This window comes from Alligator mississippiensis, chromosome 1 (genome assembly GCF_030867095.1).
Source record: "Alligator mississippiensis isolate rAllMis1 chromosome 1, rAllMis1, whole genome shotgun sequence".
Classification (NCBI taxonomy): domain Eukaryota; kingdom Metazoa; phylum Chordata; order Crocodylia; family Alligatoridae; genus Alligator; species Alligator mississippiensis.
The window spans coordinates 434585767-434607425 of NC_081824.1; the positions used below are offsets into that span (position 1 = coordinate 434585767).

General features: G+C 41.2%; 1 protein-coding gene across 9 annotated transcripts; it reads left to right on the forward strand.

The window, feature by feature from the left end:
• The first annotated feature begins 33 nt into the window (after positions 1-33).
• On the forward strand, positions 34-21342 carry CENPJ (centromere protein J). Of its 9 annotated transcripts, none has more exons than XM_019481984.2 (17): positions 34-276; positions 2695-2855; positions 4502-4625; positions 5194-5481; positions 6461-6608; positions 8149-8254; positions 8486-10139; positions 11926-12058; positions 14257-14422; positions 15912-16154; positions 16791-16890; positions 17284-17384; positions 18070-18156; positions 19012-19152; positions 19233-19317; positions 19400-19520; positions 20979-21342. In XM_019481984.2, exons 1-17 carry the CDS (start codon positions 135-137, stop codon positions 21169-21171), a joined length of 3993 nt encoding a protein of 1330 aa, XP_019337529.1. In that variant the 5' UTR covers positions 34-134; the 3' UTR covers positions 21172-21342. The 9 variants fall into 9 exon arrangements, with proteins under 9 accessions (XP_019337529.1, XP_019337526.1, XP_059576680.1 ...); XM_019481981.2 differs by having other exon boundaries at positions 197-276; positions 2348-2855; XM_059720697.1 differs by lacking the exon at positions 34-276 and adding an exon at positions 603-850 and having other exon boundaries at positions 2348-2855.
• The last annotated feature ends 317 nt before the right edge of the window (positions 21343-21659 follow it).

Here is a 21659-nt window from a genome sequence, read left to right on the forward strand (position 1 = left end):
GCCCACGTTTTGTATCAAATGCTACTCTGCTCAATGGAAAAAAAGGAGAGACTAGACGTGAGCCTGCACATAGTGACCGTGATTCGCCAAGTGAAGAGAAAGAAAACTCTGAACGCTTCCCCCCTTTGTCTGCGATGACGCACCCCTCACAGGTGCCGGAGGCGCCCAGCCCCTGCCTGGCAAGGAATCCCACTCAGGGAAGGGGAAGAGTTGTGAACATTCGCCTGCCGGGAGTCAGCGTCTTTCTTACTCTGAGGTCTTCCGCCGTCTGCAACGGTAAGAAATGCAACAGCAGAAGAAACCCCAGGAACAGCCAAGAAAAAAAGGCCGCTTGTACACGTGACAGGGCTTTAATGCCCCTAAACTGAAAGGGTGGGGTTTTGTGACAATTAAAAACCCGCTGGTTTCAATTTCGGGGTTTCTGCCACTGTTATGGCGAGAGGCCCGATCCTTATCTTTTCGTTTTATTGCTGCGGAGCCTGCCCCCGTTTCCCGAGGCTAGGGGCCAAGCTGCCGCCAGGCCGAGCTGCGGGCCCCGCTCTCCCTCCCTCCGTGGCGGCGGTGCGCGGGCGGGGGCTGGCTGCGCCCGCCGGGCCCAGCTCTCCCCGGTCTGCTTTGTTTCCCCGGCCGCATTCCGCTCCCAGGCCGAGCTGCCTGGGGCCTGCCGGCCTCCCGCTCCGCCTCAGGGCCGGGCTAGGATGGGATGCGATGGGATGGATGAGTCCCGGTAACTGCGGGGGGCCGGGACCAGCTCCCTCCACCCGTGGCGGCCGGGCCGGACTACAGCTCCCGGCGGGCCCCGCTCCGCACTGCGCGGCCAGTGGCGCTGGGCGCCGCGCGATGGCGGGAGGTTCGTCCGCGGCTGCGGGCGCGTAACGGCCGCGTGGGGGGGAGGGGAGGGGACGCAGGGTAGTAGCCGGAGCGGGAGGAAGGTCCTGGCGGGGAGACGTGGAGGAGGGGTTGAAGTGTCGCCTTAAAAGGTTTGCGGGCCGGGTCGGAGCTGCCTCCTCCTCCTCCGCGGGCTGGGCGTGGGGTCCTGCTGAGGCCGGGTTTCCGGGTGGGCTCGGCTCGGCAGGCTCGGGCTTAGCCCTGACGTTGGGCCGCGGCGCCCCCTCGGGTCGGGACTCTTGGCGGCGGGCAGGGGCAGTTTACACGGCTGCTGCTCCCCGCTGCCAGGTTTCCAAGCCCACCCGGGCCACATTAAGCCCAGGCTGCTGCGGCAGGGGTGGGTTGGGGCCGAGCTGCTACTGTGCAGCCACATCGGGGCGGGCTGGGCCCAGGCTGCTGCCGAGCACCGCGGCCTGGCCCGGCCGGGCCCAGGCACATCCCCGTGGCTGCATTGGCCTCCTGTGGCACCTGTCCCACATGCCAGGTCAGATCTGGCCCATGGAGGGTCCTGGCACTTCCCAGCCGGCCCATGGAGCAAAAGGTTTGCGTGCGGCTGGTCCTGGGCAGCGGTTCTCAGTCTTGTTGGAGTCGGGGTAGCCCTTGGAAACTGTCAGCTTTTGGCCTTCGCTTGTTCTTTGGCCGTGCAAAAATACTAGAGCAATTCTGTTGCAAAGAAGTAAGACCACAACAGGGCTGAGTGTTTTGGATATTGTGGATTCCTCTCTGAGGTCTCCAAGTTTATGTTGTGAACCATGTGCGAGATGTAAGAAAACCTAGAGCACTAATGTTGTGTGGCACCCTTAAAAGAATCGACTGGCACCGCAGGCCTGGCTGAAACTCTTTGGTCTTGCCAGCGCTTTCAGTTGAAGATGCTGCCTTCAGTTGAATGCTCAAGTAGGAACGTCTTCCTGACAACCACTCATGCCGTTGTCCAGAATATTTTAAAACCTGATTGCTTCTTCACTATAGTTCATTTTGATCACTGATGAGTTTATACATGCTATGATTTTGAGCATATTTGGGATGTCATTCCTTTATTTGATTGCAACTGACACTAAATTGAAAGGCTTAATTGTTTTGCTTGCCGTTTATAAAGTGCTTTTCTCAGCAAGTACTACAGGCAGTCCTTGGACTTAAGATGCAGTTTTCAGGAACCAATTGTGTCTTAAGTCAAACTGTTGTAACCCAGAACCGATTTTTCCCATAGGAAACAATGTTATAAATGGGGGATTGGTTCCTGAACCAAGGCCCAATACTTTATTTTTCACCAAAAATAATCCAGAATTTTTTACTCAAATCAATGTTGTAAGTTGACGACTGCCTGTACTTTAAACAACTATTCAGTTTTTTTGGAAATATGTTGAAGAGATCGTAGAAAGGTGGCAGCTTTGTGTTATTTGTAGGTACATTTTACATTTTTAAAATCCTTTTCAACTCTAATTTAAAAATTTATTGACAGGTACTGAAAGTCAACAGTTACACTGCAGCCTTGCTGATTGTGCTACTACCTGCATAGCAGATTAAATAGGAGCAAAGTTTTCCAAATGTCAACCACTGCAGGTTTCAGTAGAGAACAAAACTTTACTGCACACTGGATGTCCAAAACTTCTCGTGCAGGAGTTATACTACGTCCTAGTTTCCATGACTTGAAAACTAATAGAGCCAGTCAGTCATCTGGAACTGCAGACATCACAAGCTACCCATTTGAAATGCTGCATTTTTCAAACAGCAGTTGTTCTGTAAGTGAAGACTCCCTACATGAAGAAAAAACCTTGGAATCTGACACCTTTCATGGTCTTCTCCCAGGTACAACAGAAACAACTCTTCCTGCTCATTTGGGAGAAGAAAAACAAATATTAGCATTCAAAGATGCTACAGGGCAGCAAGAAACTGAGTTTATATATGACAAGGCAGATGATTGGAGTGAAGCAGATTACAGTGACCCACTTTTACAAAAGCTTGAGCAGGTAAAAAGGAAAGAGAACATCATCTTGACACGTATTCATTAGAATTTTTTTGTCTCTGATTAATCTTCTGTCAGTTTCTAGATGACTGTAGCTGCCCAGGACAAAAAGATTTTGCTTGATTTCAGAACAATGCTAATTTGAAGAACAATTTCCAAGCTATGTTAATACTTTTTCTCTCATGCTGCTCTGTATTGGGAGCCTAATCCTACTTCCAGTGCTTTCAACAGGAGTGGGATCAAATTCTGAAACACTTAGTTCTTAGTTCTGGAGCATCATGGTGTGCCTCTATATGAAATCAAAAAGTTCCACTTAAACATTGTTGTAGTCTCATGTTAATGTCATTTTCAAGACCCAGGGCCCTTAGAATTGAAATGTATAGCTGAGTATATAACCAGTTTCTGATAATATTAAAAACTTAAAATACTATATACAGCTGTACACACAGTTTATTAGAGAGGAGGAAAATGTTGTGAATGGAAGATTAATATTAATGTGCTGTAAAATGCTGGGTCTGCAGTAGCTGTGAAGGGATTAGTGCTGTCAGTTTATGTGAAATATTTGCTACTTTCTCTAATTCTTCATGAACTATAACTTCAGAATAAAGGAATGTATAGCTTTTAGCAATTACTTGACTTGCTATTTGATTGTAGTTCTAGTTTATATTAGTTAGATATAGTCTACCTAAGGAGTCATTTAGAAATTTAAAGAAAGCAAAGCCTTACTTATGTTGGAACTCCAGAGTCAAGTGTCACTGATAAGCTTACACACCTTTTTTTTTTTTTTCTCCCAGAAGGTATATTTTACATATTAAAAAAGTATATTTTCCCAGTAGCATCAACAACGTGAAGCAGTTATTTTTCTGATATTGATATTTAATGAGGAGTTCTAAGAGCTTAAAAAATACCTGGTATCTTTTAGAAAATATTGACATCCTATCTTGGAGCAGTTCCATTTTTTTGTATGTATTTGTTTGCTGCTCAAACGCATGCTGTAACTTACTTTGCAAGTTACCCCTTTGCAGTTAGTAGCGTTTAGTACTGCTATTCAGTGTAAGGGTGAATTACACTGTGACCAAGGCCAATTGCTCAGTTTTTCTGTACTAGCTGTCATGCCTTCTAGGGGCTTTATGGTTTTTTGATGCTACTTCTACTTATTTCCGTCTTGATTGTTAACAGCAGTTTCCACTGAAGCTGAGGTGTCACGAACGTAGTATGAGTTCAACTGAGAAATGAACAAGACAAAGAACTTCTAAGTAATGAGGATCCCATTTTAATTTGGCATTTCAAGTTGTAATAAAAGTATGGGAGAATAAGAGTAAGCAATTATATAACTTGATTTTTTTAAAGTTTTGTTTTTTCACAATTAGTCTTCAGCATTTTTTTTTTATTTACAAATTGTCAATTAAAGGCTAGTAGAACTAGTACAGGATTGGTCCCTTGGTAGAAAAAGCTACATTATAGTGTGTGTGAGAGTGGAATGCATAGAATAAAAATGGATAGGGCACCTGGACTTTTTTTAGATTGTGTTTAAATTGCACTTGTTCTAATATAGTTGTGTTTTCTGACAGTGCTGCTTTCTTGTCAGTTACTCCAGTGTATGTTTAAATAAACTTGCCTTCAAACACATTTACTTTTGTTCTTGAAAAGCTAAAGGAATTTCAACAGCAGAAACAAGAACAGTTGAAGAGGCAACAGATGGAACAACTTCAAAGGCTTATGGAAGAGCAACAGAAACTACTTACTCTGGTATCTGGCCAACAAGCAACTCCTTGTAAGTACAGAAATGAGCCATAAAACATGCCTTAAAATAAACTATAATTTACAATTTTTAATATTGGATTTAATTTTAAATCATTGTTTAACTTTCACATTATGCTAGCATCCAAACTAACATAGTCAGGGTTAATTCTTTTTTGTGTTTGGTGCATTTCAGACACACAGTATGATGGAACCTTGTCTTGAATATTTTTCTGTCTAATAGAAGAAACAGCTGTATTAAGCAAAATATGAAGTAGTATGAAACAAACTTTTTCCTTTCCACCTCCTCCTCTTCTCTGAACAGCTGTCTCTGAAAACTTGGTGTCTCTTCATTGACACAAACTGTCTTCCCTGCCCATTCCGTCTCTTCCCATTTGCCCATCCCACAAGAATAGCTCCAGACTCAACCCTGATGCAAATAAAAAAGCCTGTCACACAGACTAGTCAAATATGTTTTAAGGGCATGTTGTTGATTGGGCCTCTAGAGATAGGACCCACATGGGCAATCCCTAAGTCCAATAATAATACAACGGAAATAAACTCTCATTAGGATTTCTTTCTTTTTTTTTTTTTCTTTGAAGGTTTCACTTTACTAGCAGAAGATCAGAGCCAAAGATATGAACATCCAGTTAGTTCAACCTCTGCAACCCACTTGCCATCAGTTATGTATCAGAATCATAGTGGACACATTGCTCGTCACCTGGATGATTTTTCTAGTGAACATCTACAAAAGTTAAACAACAAGGAGTGCATCTTATCTTTGAAGAGCCATTTCTCTGCAAACTCTGTCTCTGAGAAACAACTCATACAGGCATCTTTGAAACCACAAAGCAATCTGAAGAACAGTGAGGAAGACAAAAAAAACACTGGTTAGTCAAATCTTTGAAAAACACATCTTTTGAGAGATTATGTAGGTTTTACATAGTTATTGATTTATTTTTGTTTTGTATGTACAGCAGTGATTCTTAACCAGGGTGTTGCAACACAATGGAGTGCCATATTGGTTTTCTGCAAGACGGAGCTAAGCTCTCACTAAGTTGGAAAAGTTCTAGCAGGCAAGATCCTTTTTAGGGTGCCACACAATATTAATAATGTTAGGCATGCAAACACCCATGTATAATTTATAAGATAAACCCAGAGATTTCAAAGAGGAATCCATAGTGTCAAAAATATTCTGACCTGTTGTGGTCTTCCTGATTTTTGCATCTGAAGAATTGCTCTTATTTTTCTGTAGTCAAGAAACAAGTGAAAGACACTGGCTGGCATGGTCTCGGGGGCATTTTGAGTCTAACAAGGAGTGTCTTGAATCCAAAAAGGTTGAGATCTATTGATTTACAGGAAATTTGTCTGTTAAGTATTGATTATGCTTTAGTTGCCTTTAACTATGCACCATGTTTGCTGCTCATGGCCTGGTATTACTTCTGTTGAAATTGCTAGTTATTGATGAGAGCAAAATCAAGCACTTTAATTATGTTAAAAGCTCTTTATGCTGTTCATAATTTTTAGCAATAAACTACAGGAAAACATAACATCACTGCTAATATAGTTGGTAGATGACAGACCGGGGGAATGGTATATAATAAAGATGACATCACTGATACAGAGTGACCTGGATAACTTGGCATGTGAAAACAGTATGCTTATTAAACAGTCAGATGTAAAGTCATGCAGAAGTCTAGGAACAAGGAGAGTAGGTCATAGTCGCAGTTATTCTGAAAAAAAAGTTAAAGGTTCTGATATGCAAAATATGACAGTGGTTAACTTCATCTGAGTGTTGTTTATGTTTTTGAAGTGTAAGCCAATCAGTGCTTTCAGGTTAGAAAGTGACATTTTCTTATCATTTCTTAGGAAAAAGCATTTGGTGTCTAGATAAAAAGATGGGAGAATCAGCAGAAGGTAAAAACTGTAATGCTGATGGGTTACATTCAGGAAATGCAGATTTCTCTGAAGGTCCCAATGGAAGAAAATGCTTGCAAATGGCTAACACAGAAGAAAGGTATATATAATTGTTTGCATAATGACATGGTTGTAAAGTAATTCTCTTGAACAAATTCTGAGATCTGATTGAAAGGAACTTAACAAGCTTATTTAATACTCTCAATTCTGTGCCTCCGAAGAGCTCTAACCAAATGGTGTCCCATTGTGTTAGCCATTGTAGAAGCATAGAGTAAGACAGCACCATGCTCAAAATGGTTATGTTATGAACGATATATAATAGCTGGATGAAACAAATGATTGAGTTCAGGGATGAAGTAAAGGTAGAGCAACAGCTTGTTTTATCAATAGTTTACTAGGTGCACAGTTTTAGTTGTAATAAGCAGCTAGTCCAGGAGCAGTAATCGCAACTCTTCACAAGAGGTGCATTGATACATTGGTTTCAATATCAGATTGGTACCAATATAAAGAAAATTGTCTATATTGGATATCAGCCTGATGAGGTTGATAATGTGGCCTATAAATGCCTGTGCTGTGCGCAGCGTGGAGAGCTGCCTCCAGCTGGTAAGTTGGAAGGAGAGGGGGGAGAGAAGGGGTGAGGGGGGCGCAGATCAACACCTCCCCGTGGCAAGGGGAGGGGGCAGGGGTAGGTGCTGCTCAGCCATGGCGGTGGGTGGGCTGGGGGGTGGCACATGGGACAGAGGCGCGGCTCGGGGTGGGGGCAGCTCCCACCACTGCTTGCACCCCCAGAGGGTGGGGGGCATGTGCCCCCAGATTTGTGCGGTGCGGGGCGGGCTGCTTTTCCCGGTAGTGGGTGAAGGCGGGGTGTTCAGTTGGGGCTGCGGTGGCGTGGGGCTGGGAGTGGAGCTGTGGCGAAATTTGGGGTGGCTATCTGTATCAGCCCCCAACATCCCCGTTGGTGCACCCCTACACTTCACCTGCCTGATTGTTATGGAATGACTGTTCTGCAGGCTTTATGCAGATGTGAGATTTAAGGAATGATAGGGAGGAAGATGAGATGCTGTTTGTTTCAAAAAAAATTTTTTTGGTTGACAAGAAAGAAAGGATCAAGGTGCTTGTGGGAGATGCTAAGCAAGGAAGGGTAAAGACAAGCATCACCTGATAAGGTAGAAGGTGAAAATAATTTATGAATAGACTTGAAAATAAGGACAAGAAATTTTTATGTTAGTAGGAATGACAGTGAGAGGTGAGAAAAATGACTTTAGTACAGCATTTTCAATTGACTTGAGAGCGTAATGTTGAGCAACTAAGAAATAATTTGATCTTCATGAAAGTTTATGGGCCTAGTCAAAGTGAGAGGGTCTCATCTTTGAACAACATAGCCATAAGACTTAGACATGCCCTGGATAGTTAAGTAATACATTTTGAGAACAGTCAGTGAAATATTGATGTTAAACGATTTACTTTTGTCGCTAGATATCTGACTGACTAAAAGATGTTATAATTTCTTACCTACTGATATAATAGGATTTTAGATATCATGTTTTTTTTTTTTTTTTTTTTTTTTAAACCCTTTAATTGTATTGCCTCTCAAAGATTTAACTTTTAACATTGCATTTTGAATCTTTAAATTATACTAGGCCTATTAAGGCTGGGATTCAAGACAGGAAACAGACATTTGAAGAATTCCTGGAAGAACAGATACAACTGGAAGAACAACGCCTGAAGAAAAAGGAACAGCTACAGGTTAATTGTTAATTAAGTGCAATTGTGGCTTTATATGTTTCTTCAAAATTTACTAGAAGTTTACAAACAATGAAAAGCTTAGTATTCTATTGTTTGTATTCATGCAGTTTTTAAGCTCTTAACATTCTGACTTATCTTAAATGTTTCATGTATTTCTTTATATTAGCATGTGTTGCTTTGATGTCTTTAAGTAAGTAAATTGAATTTTAACAATTTTTTTTTTATATTTAGGAAGCAGAGAAATTGACTTCTCAGAAACAAGTAACAAAACGGCCCTTCCTAAAAAGAGGAGAAGGCTTATCTAGGTTCACTAATATCAGATCTAAAGTAACTAAGTATAAAGAAGGGAAAGTAATGTTTCAACAAAGTACTTCAGAGGACAGAAATATTGCTAAAGCAGAGAGACCCCATATACAGAGGAAAACTGTGACTTTGAGCAAAGAACTGGTTTCTGAGAACTCTGTTATTCCATCCAAAAGGTATAATCAAACTATTAAGACAAAGAATGGTCCTGCTGGGCAAGAAAGGCAGACCATGGTACTCAAGAATCATAATGGGAAGACTATTTTGCCGTCAAAAGTAGCAGTCCGGACTGAGAAGAATCTAGATGAGCAGTTTAAAGAATCTTGCAGATCAGAAATCAACAATAAATTAGAAAATAAAGAAAACATAATGGAGTTTGCAAAATCTGTTGAAATTGGCAGCAAGTACAGAAGCAATTTACCACATATAGAAAAGTATCAGGTGCCTACAGAGTTGACTAAAACAGCCTTCCTTTCCCAATGTTCTATGGGTCGCCCTGCAAAAGACGTAGAACTTTGTTTAGAGCTTTCATTCCAGAATAAGTTGGAAAACTGGGAAAAAGAAAAGGAGAAAGAGAACATGGAATTGGATGAATTTTTGTTTCTAGAACAGGCTGCTGATGAAATATCTTTCTCAAGTAATTCTTCATTTGTACAGAGGATCTTGGAACAAGATCAACAACTTTCAAAAGGCCGTAGAATGTCTTCTACTCCTATCAAAACAACACAGCAGCAGATGAATACATTGGTTATTACAGCTATAAATAACAAAAATAAAGTGGACAATATCTCACAGGGAAATAAAAATGACAGAGCAGTTGCATACACAGTTTCAGATTTGGGGACATCTATTGGATTGAAGGATCATTCTAAGAAAACAGATAATAAAATATTTCAGATTTCTTCCACTGTAGCAATTCCAAATTTACAAAGCACTGAATGGAATATAAATGAAACTAAGGGTGACGAAAGCAATGATTTTATGACAGAGTCTGAAGAAGAACTTGAGACCACCTTGACAGGTTCAAATGAAAATGATAAAAAGTTTCTTTTGGGCAGTAGAGAAGACAATCCAGAATTCTGTGATAGAGGACCTGTCAAAGATACCAGCAAAGAAAGCAAAAGTGGAGATGCTGATCTTGATTTATCAGACAAAGACTATAGCAGTGATGAATCCATTGGGGTAGCAAACCAAAGTAGTAGTAAAGTTTCTGGCTCTCAAAGAAGCTCGTCTTCTCTATGTAGAAATAATGAGTTTGATGATGATAGAACATGGAGTGATCTGGAGGAAAATGTGATTCAGCTTGAAGTTCCTAAAAATGGTAGCATTAAAATACCTCTCCAAAGTAATTCTTCTAATATGAGTGAAGTGTGTATCCCAGACAAAGCACTAAAAAGAAAGGTTGCTTCAATAAAGAGAGGAGATGATCTCCCCAAAGAGAGGGTGACAGACAATAATACAAATATCCCTCCCACATCAGATCTGATGATGAAACTTTTTCCTTCACTGAAACCTAAGCAGAAGGCTGAGTCTTATTCAAAACAAGAAGACAAATCATATGCAGAGCAGGAGGAATCAGGAGGTAAGAGAATGACAGGCTGAGCACTAGATGTTAGAATATTGCAGTCATAAAATATGCAAGGAAACAAATGGGAAAACTCCATTGGCATTGATTTACAGTTTTTGATTATCATCGCCCTTGTGAGAATGAACTTGGTTTGTGCTGTTATGACCTGCTGCTGATATTGTAGCATTTCAGCATAGAGTAATAGGGAGAAAACTGTAAGTGGTCAGACTGGGGCTTTGCAGAATTATTCTAGTGCCTGGAGTTAGGTGCTCTTCTGACAGAACAAAAAGACAGTCCTTTGCCCCCCAGAGAGCCTGTGGTCTAAGCAGAAGAGACTACAGATGGGTATAGGCAGAGAATCATGAGGAACAGTAGAAAAAAGGCACTACACACTTTTTTTGCCTTGTTTATATACTTCAAGCACATTGTTTGTAGGTGTTATTAATCCTTTACTGAAAGGAGTTCATGCCTGATATCCATATTTAGGAACCAATTCTCAACTCATACAAAGCTTGTTTTTCCCCCCCCACTGTCTAAAATTCTCATCTTGTGCTAGTTGCCCACAACTATAATCTTTCTCCTTAGAACATAATGCTAGAGTCTTAAAAAGAAGTACAGTAGGCGCTTTACAGCCTTGCAGAATTCTCAGTGCCACATAAAGTGCTAAGGCTTCCCTGGTACAGTGCAGAGGGAGAGTTGGGCATCTAAAACAAAGATACGCAAAACTGTACTGGAGCTCCTTTATGCATGCAATGGGAAATGATGAGGGGAGGGGTGAGTCTTGAACCCCGAGCAGGACTTCTTCCTTGGCAGTGGTCATGGGTTTAGCAAGGAGGGAAAATAATAATGGGTGTAGATATCTAATTTGGGGTTGTAGGAAGGTAGTATCTTTCTGCTGTATAACCCAGAATCTTTTCCTGGACTTGAGTGTCTAAGCCAGCTATTCTTACTGATTAACTATTTAAATATGTTATATCAAGTAATCATACTGATACTACCAAAAATTAAAAATATTACAAAAGAAATGTAACCTGTATATTATAACCACAGCATGGAGGTATGGCATACCATTACTTCTCTGCTTGTTGTCTTGTCCGGGATCTTAGCTTGCAACTTTTGTTGCTGTTGTGAAAGTGTCTAGTGTTCTGACTCTGGTAATTCAACCAATGTAGGGAGATGCTGAGTGGTAATGTAAATGTTAACTAACTGTTTCATTTGTAGAGTTGAACAGTTTACTTTCAGTAACATCAAACTTTGCCACAGGTAAGTGACACTTGGGAGATTCTGCCATTTGTTTTGTTTTTCCTTCCAGTCAAAGAGCCAAACCCAAGAAACCAAACAGAGCCTCTGGGCATTTGTGAGCCTGAGCTCAAGGAACCCAGGGAATATGCACAATTTACTTTCACTTCAGTGACTCAAACAGATAGGGTTTGGATAGGTAGCGGTAAGGGATAGGTGCCCCCAGTTTGATCTCTGACTATGAACAGTGCTATAGTTGCTCCCATCACTATTTCAATCCAAGAGTATATCTGCTTGAAAAAAGAAAACATTTTCATATTTGGATTAATATTCCTTGCATACTTTCTTCTGCTAGAATAACAAATATATTGAATATCTGAAATGCTTGAATGAGACGCACAGATTATTTTGACATTCAGTGACTTGTGTTTCATCTGCTGTAATATATGGAGACTTTAAAGTAAAAACAGCTGATGAAACATTACTAATATGACAGTTTGGTATACGCCTTAATACTTTAAATGAATGTTTCTTTAATAGCTGTCTGCCTGTTTCTTTATAGGAGACACTGTTCGAGCTCAGCTTTTGAGAGAGAAGCTTGTTGAGTTGGAGACAGAAATTGAAAGATTCAGAGCTGAAAATGCATCTCTAACAAAACTCCGGCAAGAGCGAGAATGTGCCTTAGAAAACCTTAGGTAATTTTTCAGTACAGATATCTTGGTGTGTTTCATTTCTGTCATAAAAACATTCCCCTAATTGTTTAAAATCAATGTATGTTACAGGTAAATAATTGAGTCAATTTTCAGGCAAAAGTACAAGAATTTGGTAGAAATTCTAACACGACTTCCTAGGTCTTGGAATGCCAGATATCTAATTACGGTTTGTTGAAAATTAACTGGCAGGGACTGGGGTTTGGGGGGAATGTTCTCATGAGGTGTGGCAGGGACTCGATCATAAAAAATAAAATTAGTAAAGCACTGGAACAGGTTACCCAGAGTAACCTGTGGAATCTCCATCCTTAGAGGTTTTTAAGACCTAACTAGCCAAAAGCCTTGTCCGGGATCATCTAATTGGGGATGGGCCTGCTTTGAGCAGGGGGTTGGACTAGATGATCAAGGTCCCTTCCAACCCTACTTTTCTATGATTCTGTCTTTCAGAATATAGCATAGTGGAAATGTAGGCCAAGAAATTGGTGGTGGCTTATTTTGTACAACGAAGAAAGTAAAACTTGACTAGTATTCAGATTTCAGTTGCTACCTTAGTAAATTATTGATGTGTTTGAGGTGACAGTCTTAAACAGTGGTGCCCAACCTTTTTGGCAGGTCAGTGCCTGAGCTGGCATGGCGGGCACCTTCTGGCTATGCAAAGGTGGGGGCAGGGGGGGCTGGCCAGCCCCAATGTAGGCCTGCCGGGGAAAGAAACTTAACCCAGCCTCTTGGAGAGGGAAGGGGGTGTGGCTTGGCTCTGCAGGAGTAGGGGGGTGTGGCCCAGCCCTGAGTGGGGAAGGTGGCCTAGCCAAGCCCAACCTGGCCCTGCAGAGAGGGAAGGGGGCTTTTCTGGCCCTCCTGGGGGGGCGGAGGGGGGCAGTAAGGGGGCTTGGCTAGGCTCCCTGTGGGGAAAGGGGCATGGCCAAGTGGGGAGAGAAGAGGTTGCAGCCTGGCCTGGCCCTAGCTGGCTGTGTGGGGCTTGGGTTTGGGAATCTGGCAGTGGAGGGAGTGGCTGTATTAATGACCATCTCCCCCCGCCACAAAATTTCCTGGCACTGGCTGTTTGATTGCATATTTAATTCCTGGAAAAATCTTTCTGGATACTCACAGACTTGTACTGCTGTAGAGCTGGGGAATGCAAGGACAATACATTATGTTGAACTACTGTAGAAATATAAATCTAGATATTAACTGAAGAGGTGTAGTCTAACCTCTAGTACTGAGGCAGAATCAAGAAGCTTTGCATGTTTCCAGGGTCCTGTGTACTGTCCCTGCCATCTGGGACCACCACAGGTGGCTTACCCCTGGGGCAGTGCAGGAAGGGCGGCTGGGTGTGCTGGCGGCCGGAGAAGGTGGTAGGGACAGCGCACGGGGTGCTGGAAGCCTGAGCATGGCAGACTTCATGCACCATCCCCACTGCCTTCTCCAGCCACCAGCACACCAGCAACCCCAGGGTCAAGTCAGCTTGTTCCCGGGCAGTCCCAGGCGGTGGGAAGACAGCAGGGACAGTGCATGGGGCACGGGAAGCCCCAGTGTGCGTCTGGGGTGGGGGGAGCAGTGTGGGGCCTGCTTTTTTTTTTCCCTCCCTTGCAGAGCCTGCCTGTGGCCAGGAGGTGAACTGCCTGCAGCATCTAAGCTGCGAGGGTATTTCTCTCTGTGGTGGTGGTGGTGTCCCCTGGGACCACCCAGGCACGGTGCTAGCAGGCCGGGTGGCGGCTCAGAGCAGCACAGGGCCCACTGGCAGATCGTCCCCAGCCACAGGCAGGCTTTGCCAGAGGAAAAAAAAAGATTGGGCCCCTCGCTGTAAAAGTGATGGAACCCCTAAATTGAAATGGTGGGTTTTTAATTGTCACAATTAAAAACCCACCATTTCAATTTAGGGAGAACTAAACCCCCGTCACGTGTACAAGTGGTCCTATTTTTTTCTCAGGTAAAACATTTGTGAAATACTGAGGAAATTCTTGTGAGTGGGAGCATCAATAATAGCAGTCAGAAAATTTGTTCTCATTGAATGTGTAATATGTGTATTACACAAGTATTTACAGAGAGAAATTTTCCTGGGGGGTAGCAGACATGGTTTTGAATGAATGTGAATACCAGTTTTTAAAATCTGGGGGTTTTTATTAGAAAATAAAAACTTGCTGGTGGCTTGTTCCAGAACAAATGGCTGCTTTGTGTCATTTCAGGAAAGAAATTGCAGACTTTGAGCAGCAGAAAACAAAAGAATTGGCCCGGTTAGAAGAATTTAAGAAAGAGGAAATGAGAAAACTGCAGAAAGAACGTAAAGTTTTTGAAAAATATGCTACAGCGGCTAGAGCCATCCCAGATAAAAAAGAACGTGATGAAATTCAGGTATGAAAATATAATGATTAGTTTTCAATGTGAAAATCACAAATAGTATAACTGAAGAAGCTTCTGTCCATTAGTAATTCCCATATGAGACATTTTAGACTTTTCAAGTGTTTTGTATTGTTCAGAAATCAAAAAGACTTGAAGAATAAATAGCCTTTTTCTGTTAGGTTATTGCTTCCATGTAAAAAGGGTGTGGAACAAAGAAGAATATGACTTTTAAATTAATTGGTTTTGACAGAACATTACTATAATTATTGTAGATTTGTAAACATGCATTTACTGTAGTGAACTGAATGCCAAATGAAACCTAATTTAAGTGTTATTTTGTTGGTAGCTGTGCTTAATATGGAACAACTGTTTCTTAACAGATGTTAGTTGTCATGCATCTTATGCACAGACCTGCCTCCTTATTTCTGTTAAGTTCACTTTTATCACTTTGAACTAAATAAAAAACATTGTCAAAGATGCACAACCGAAATAGATCAGATCAATCTAAATAGATCAGAATAAAAAAGCTAGTATATATTTACTTAAAGAAATTTAAATATATGACCTTTGGTGAGCTTGTTTGGGAGGGGAAAATAAACAGCTGCTTTTTATTTCACTTTTATACTTTAACTTTCAGGCAGTTAAAAAAATTATTTCACTCATTATTGGCCTGTAACTATGAATAACTGTGTGATGGGTAGGGAAGTAGGATGGACTTTTTCTGGCAGTGTATATATAGCACTAGACCTATGACAGGTTTTATTTTTTTGAAGTAGCTCCAAATATCATGTAGTCTGAATGGCATTTGTCAAACCAACTGGCCAGCTGGGCCTGTATGTGCTAGCTTTATTTTATATCCCTGTTTAAAAAAAAGTCCAATAATACAATCTTTAACATGATGAAGAAAGTCCCTTTTCCCTCATCTCTTTCTCTGCGACTTGTCTGTGCTTCATGTCCTGAAGTATAGACCTTGCAGTTGAGCCAGAAGCTATCTAAAGTCGCCTATCTCATCTTGGGCTGCTTGGAAGTGGGAGAGCCGTGAAGAAACTGGTGTAAGTTATGCCAGGCTACATAGAGCATTTGCAATTGTGTGCTGCAGCCCCACCCTCCTTATGTCCTTTATGCCAGAACCTGTTCGGGGGTTGTCTTAAGCTACTTTCATGTGTCTTACTCAGTGTCTGCCAGTATAACTTTCTTGCTCTGACCTTTCTGCTAGCATAAGGGGAGCTGGTTGAAGAGTTGAGGTCTTTTCGTGATTGGGGAAGTGATAAATCAATTCTAATTATGAGGTGAATAACTCCTGCCTTTGGAGGAAAGCCCCACATAATTTCTAGCCTTCAGCCATTCACACAAGGCAGGATTCCCTTTCCTTGAGCCACTGTCTCCTGTGACTGTATCACTGATAAATGATTTCTATTTTCTCTAGTTATGCATTTTAATATAGAAAAAATGCCTGGCCCGTATCCTCCTGAACTACAGCTAATGCTTATTTATTATTAAGGCTTTAAAACAGCAGATTGCAGACTTGCAGGAAGACTTAAAACGGAGGGAGGCAAAATGGTCAAGCACTCAGGGTCGTCTTAGACACCAGATCGAAGCTTTAACAAAGGAGAATGCGGAACTAAGAGAAGAGATCAGAATTATGGAAAGGTTTCGTTTAGAAGCCTGGAAGAAAGAGTCAGCTACTGAAAGCAAAAGGAAAGCTGAAAGTTGTGGGATAAAATTGAAAAGAGAAGAGTCTATGGTAAATTAAACTTATTTTGAGGTACTGTATTTACCCGAATCCAAGATGACACCTTCCCCCTTAAACTTTAAACAAAGTAAGGTATTTTAAATACATTTGTGCAAGTGTATTGAATTTTGGCTCTTTTTTTTTTTTATAGTTTGTCCCTTCTGTTCCAAGCTGAAGCTTTCATTTAATTTGAGCTTGTACTCATCTTGCAACTTTGCTGCTTTTTCTTTTTATCTCCATCAATCTGAATCTTTGCTTTGAGCAGCTACTGGGATGATCACTTGTAACTGATATAAATGCTTTGCCCCTCCCAATATGAGCTAGTGAAATCAATCAGTTTGCCACTTCTCTTTTGGTTTAGGCTGTTAACAGTAGTTTAGATCTTAAGGATTGACTCTCTGCTGTTTGCTGCACCGAGATGGAATTCTGGAATTGTGGATGATGAAGAATCGGGTAGAGGAAGAGCTCCAAAATCTAGCATTACCCCATTCTTCCCTCCAACATTCATTTCAAAATGTATAATTAACAACAGTGTCTATAGTACAGTATTATAGTAAATGATCTGGGGTCCTGTTACTTTATTTGTATTATGTTGTTGAATAAACCTTTTCTGGAATAGTAACTACACTTTCTCTAATATGCTTTCAGTGTCTGTCAGTAGGACTCCAGAAATGTCAGATTCTGCCTCCAGTTCCTCCAACAGAAAAGTGCAGCAAGATGAGCAGAAAAAGTTATTCCCCAGCCAAAGGTATAAATGTTTATTTAGTTGGAAAATCCTCTTTAATTCTTTTAAATGAAAGATGCGCATGGTTTGGGTTTGGTCTGCCTGTGAGGTTTTCTCTTTCCCCAGGCCATACTTTCTCTCTCTTCCTATGAAAGGACTGCAGGGGGAGTGGGGAGGAAGCAGGGGTGCATGTGGGAAGGTAGTTGACAGGTTATTCTGCGTATTCTCATTTGTTTTGAGATCCTAGGCCTGAGTGGTTACCAGATTTAGACTGAAAAAGACTTCTGTCCAATAAGATCTATAGGGTGTAGACATTTGGAGCTGTTTCAAAAGGCACTCCTGCTTCAAGCTGCAGCAGCTGTTACATTCCAAGATTTGATGCCAAATTCACAATTTTTACAACCTGTATTTGCATAGGAAAGGCTTCTAGAAGACCTAAATCAGCACTTGGGAGTGATTTGAATAACGGTGACAAGACAATGCTGACCTTGGAAGATTCCTCTAGGACTTTTACAATAGTAAGTCCTGTGCCAGAATGCTGTCTATCCTGATTGGATTTGGAAGAGTAGAATAATAGTTATCTACACTGCACAAATGAGGAGACTGAAAAGTGAATTGTGAAGCTATTGGTTGAACCTTCTAGTGCACTTATGTTAAGTGCTACAATACTAAACTCCCTTCCCTGGGATGGTAAAGCAATACAGCGAGTTAATTTTACTACACCACCCATTTCTTGTAATTCTGTTTTTGGTTGTGGGGAAGGAAGGAAGTTAAACATTTTGTGGAATTACAGAGTCCATCTTTACACTTGATCCTCTGTATGGATCACTGCTAGGATTTAAGAAATTTCATTAGGGGTTTCATACTTTGGAACTGATGATTGAAATTAGGCATCAAATTTAAAATTCTCTGTGCTGAGCTCCACTTAACCAGTCTGGGTGAAAGCATATTGCCAACACTCAGTGAAGTTTGTATGTCATGATCCCCTAAGCCATATCATATCTTTTCAGGAACCTTGTGAGCCCTAGTCTTAAGTTGACTCTTCTGGTCCTTCCTTGTTATCCTGAGCTGCCTACCCAAGGGTCAGCTGCTTAGAAAAAGACATTGGCTGTGATGGAAAAACTAGATTTATTTTTACCTGTACATTGAAAAAAATGCCCAGAAATGTTTTATTTGGCAACTAGAGTAGTATTGTCATTTCAGGATGTGTCCCCCAATGGAACTTGTGAGTCATCAGAGTCAACAAGCAGTAAAGAAATACAGGGAGAAATTAACTATCCTGATGGAAAGGTAAGATCAGATCTCCTATTTTAAGAGTTTCTGAGGGTAGGCTTGACAGTTGGCACAAAAAGGACCTCGTTTGTTGGAGTGCTGTTGAGCTGCATTGCCTTTGTTCAGTTTATAAATGGGGGTATTATGTGAGATGAATACAGTCCCTTTCATTTGCGAGGCATCTAGAGTTGAAGATGCATATTAATTAAAATCTGAATATGTACATCACTTTCATAAACAAAATGAACTGTTCCCTGAACAGTTCCAAATACGTAAGGGACACTTTTCTTTTGGGAGTTCAGTTGAAAATCACCCAAACCAACACAAAAGGAAACTGAACGTATGCTCTCCGTGTGATTAAATGTACTTTACTTTCAGTCTGGTGCTTGAAATAAAACATTGCTTTGGGTCAGATGCATCTTTTATTGAAGTGGGTGCAATTAAGGAAACTAAAATTTCCTCCCTTATGGAGGGAACAAGTTTGACAAGAATTTGAGAAATACTGTCTGTGATCCTGGCTGAATATTAGTAAAAAGCCATCCTTATATATTGCTTTCTAGTCCTCAAGAATGGTCCCTCCACCAGTATTTTACTATGGTTGCTGAACTAAAATTATAGGAGAGAGTTGCATGGAAACTGAGGGTTGGATGAGAACCAGCTAAACTAAACAAACATTGATTCTCAAAGGTTAAGAACTTAAATTAGGTACAGAAATAAGGCATATATTCTCTTACTGTTTTGCTTAGAACTTTATAGGGCTGCTGAGATGCCCAAATTAACTTAATCAGAAACTGCTGTTGAAAACTTGGTTAATACATCAGTCAGGTATGAACATTTGATTGAATATCTGCTTTTATGTAACCTATCTTTTAGGTTGAAAAGATTTTAAAAAATGGCTGCCACCTTATATTTTTCCCTAATGGCACACGGAAAGAAGTTAGTTCTGATGGAAAGACCATAACTGTAACTTTCTTTAATGGAGATGTGAAACAAGTTATGCCAGATCAAACTGTGGTATGTATCCAGTAATATATTTTACCTTTCAGTTATATGGTTAGACATTCTTATAAAGAATCTTAACCTTTTCCCCACAGATTTATTATTATGCAGATGCCAAGACAACTCACACTACCTATCCTGATGGCCTAGAGGTCTTACATTTCTCAAATGGACAAATAGGTAAAGCCTGGGAAGTATCTGTTTTATACTTTATCAACTCTTCTATTTTTTTAAAAAACAAGATGTTCCTGTTACATTTCAGAAAAGCACTACCCTGATGGAAGGAAGGAAATTACATTCCCAGATCAAACTATTAAGAATTTACTTACAGATGGGCAAGAGGAAAGCATTTTTCCAAATGGTACTATTGTTCGTGTTCTGAGGTAAGCGTTTTTTTCCTTTCTATTTAAAAAAAAAAAAAAAAAAAAAAAATGAAAACATGCTCCCAACCCTTGTTGGTTGCCAAAATTATCTCAAGAGCTAAGTAAGGCTTTGAAAATATAAGGAGTCTCTCACTAGTATGTGTTGTCTTGCAAATGGATCTATAAAGTGCAATAGTGAGAGACTCCTTAGATTTTTAATACCTTGTTAAACTCTTTAACAATTTTTGGGAAGCAGTACTTTAAAATTATTTAAATGATTTGATATAAAAAGGAAACATGGTGTATGACAGTAGGTTGTATTTAGACACATTCACTGTAAAAATAAAATACTGCTTGAACTCTGTTAATGAATACTTTGATTCCTTGTCTGAATACGGTGTACTAATTAATTTAGGCTTCAATCAGGAAAGTGCTTTTAGCTCATGCTTAAATGATTTTGTGTGTCAACTAGAGTAGCATGTCACGTTTTATATTGTAATTTAACTAAACCAGGGGTAGGCAACGTTTTTTGGCCGGAGTGCTGAAAACAAACAGCTGTGCTAGGCTCCAGCACCAGCTCCACACCAGCGCGAGCAGGTGCACCTCGGAGCAGGCAGTGGGGGTGGGGTCTGAGGCAGCGCAGCCCTGGTCTCTCCCCGGCACGAAGGCCATGAGCCCGGCACAGCTGTTTGTAGCCAGCCCACTGTTGCAGCCAGAACCCGGGCTGGCTACAAACAGCTGTGCCAGGCTCATTGCCTCCATGCCAGGAGCAGGGGAGACTGGGGCTGCACTGCCTCAGGCCCCACCCCCACTGCCTGCTCCCAGGCGTGCCTGCTTGCACTGGTGTGGAGCTGGTGCTGGAGCCCGGCACACCTGCCGGCTCCGGGAAGCTGCTGCCAGCCGGGATCCCAGGCAGCTCCCAGCAGGCAGCTGGGCTGCTGCAAGCCCTGCTCGGAGCAGCCCAGGCTCTGTCGCTGGCAGCAGCTTCCCGGAGCCGGGGCTGGCTGATGTGTGCCAAGCAAAATGGCCTCACATGCGACGCTCAGCACGTGTGCCAGGGGTTGCCAACTCCTGAACTAAACTAAGACTCAGCTCTCAAAACCTTCATGTTTCTGGGGACTGCTATTTCCTTGTATGCCAAGGATCTTTATCTGTTTGCCTGCTTTAGTAAGATGGCACACTTCACCTTTTCTTAAAAACTTAGTATATTTTTAGCATTGCTTAAAACTGCAAATACAGTGATTAGCTAACGTGATATTTGTCTTAATAAAACTTTTGCCTTCAACAAATACTGCATTTTTAACATTCTGAAGTAAAGTTATATATTTCCTGCAATCCTCATCCTTCTTAAATTTCTGGATCTTTTGGGCCCGCCTAATGTTACATTCCTACCTGAACTCATGTTGCTAGTTCTACACTTGTCCGTCAGTTTACGGTGACTGTCATATATTGTATACCTGTGTGAACTTTTTAATACAGAGATGGAAGCAAAACTATAGAATTTAATAATGGTCAGAGAGAACTGCACACGCTGGAATTCAAGAGACGGGAATATCCAGATGGCACTGTCAAAACTGTGTATGCTGACGGCCACCAGGAAACAAAATATGTCTGTGGAAGAATCAGAGTTAAGGACAAGGATGGCAATATAATAATGGACACAAAGTTATGACAAATATGAATCTAAGGAATTTTATTTATTTATGCAAACGTAGCTGTAAGAACATAGAAGTGTGTGTTTCTGGAGAGAGATCCCCTCCCGGCCTTTCCAACTTGAGTTCCTTTATGTAAATATTGTTCATAGTTTGTTTATCTGAAATAAATTTATTTTAAAGTGATGAAATGGCATGATTGTCTTGATTTAACAAAGGGATTGCTTTGACAAATTTCAGTCCACTTTTTAGATATTAAGTAGCCATTCCTAAACCCTCTTTCATGTAGTATCTACGTATTACATGTAGTTGAGAATTTACATTTTGTGGCTAGAGCTAAGGCCAAAAATGATTCCAAGCTTACATCAAAATATTAAGGAAACCTTGGGAATCTGTTGCCATTGTCTAAAACTACAGCTGATATTTTTGCTACAAGGATTCCTGACTAACAAGAATAAGCAAACTGCATACAATGCTGCAAGACCAAGTTGAGCAGTCTACAAGGGTC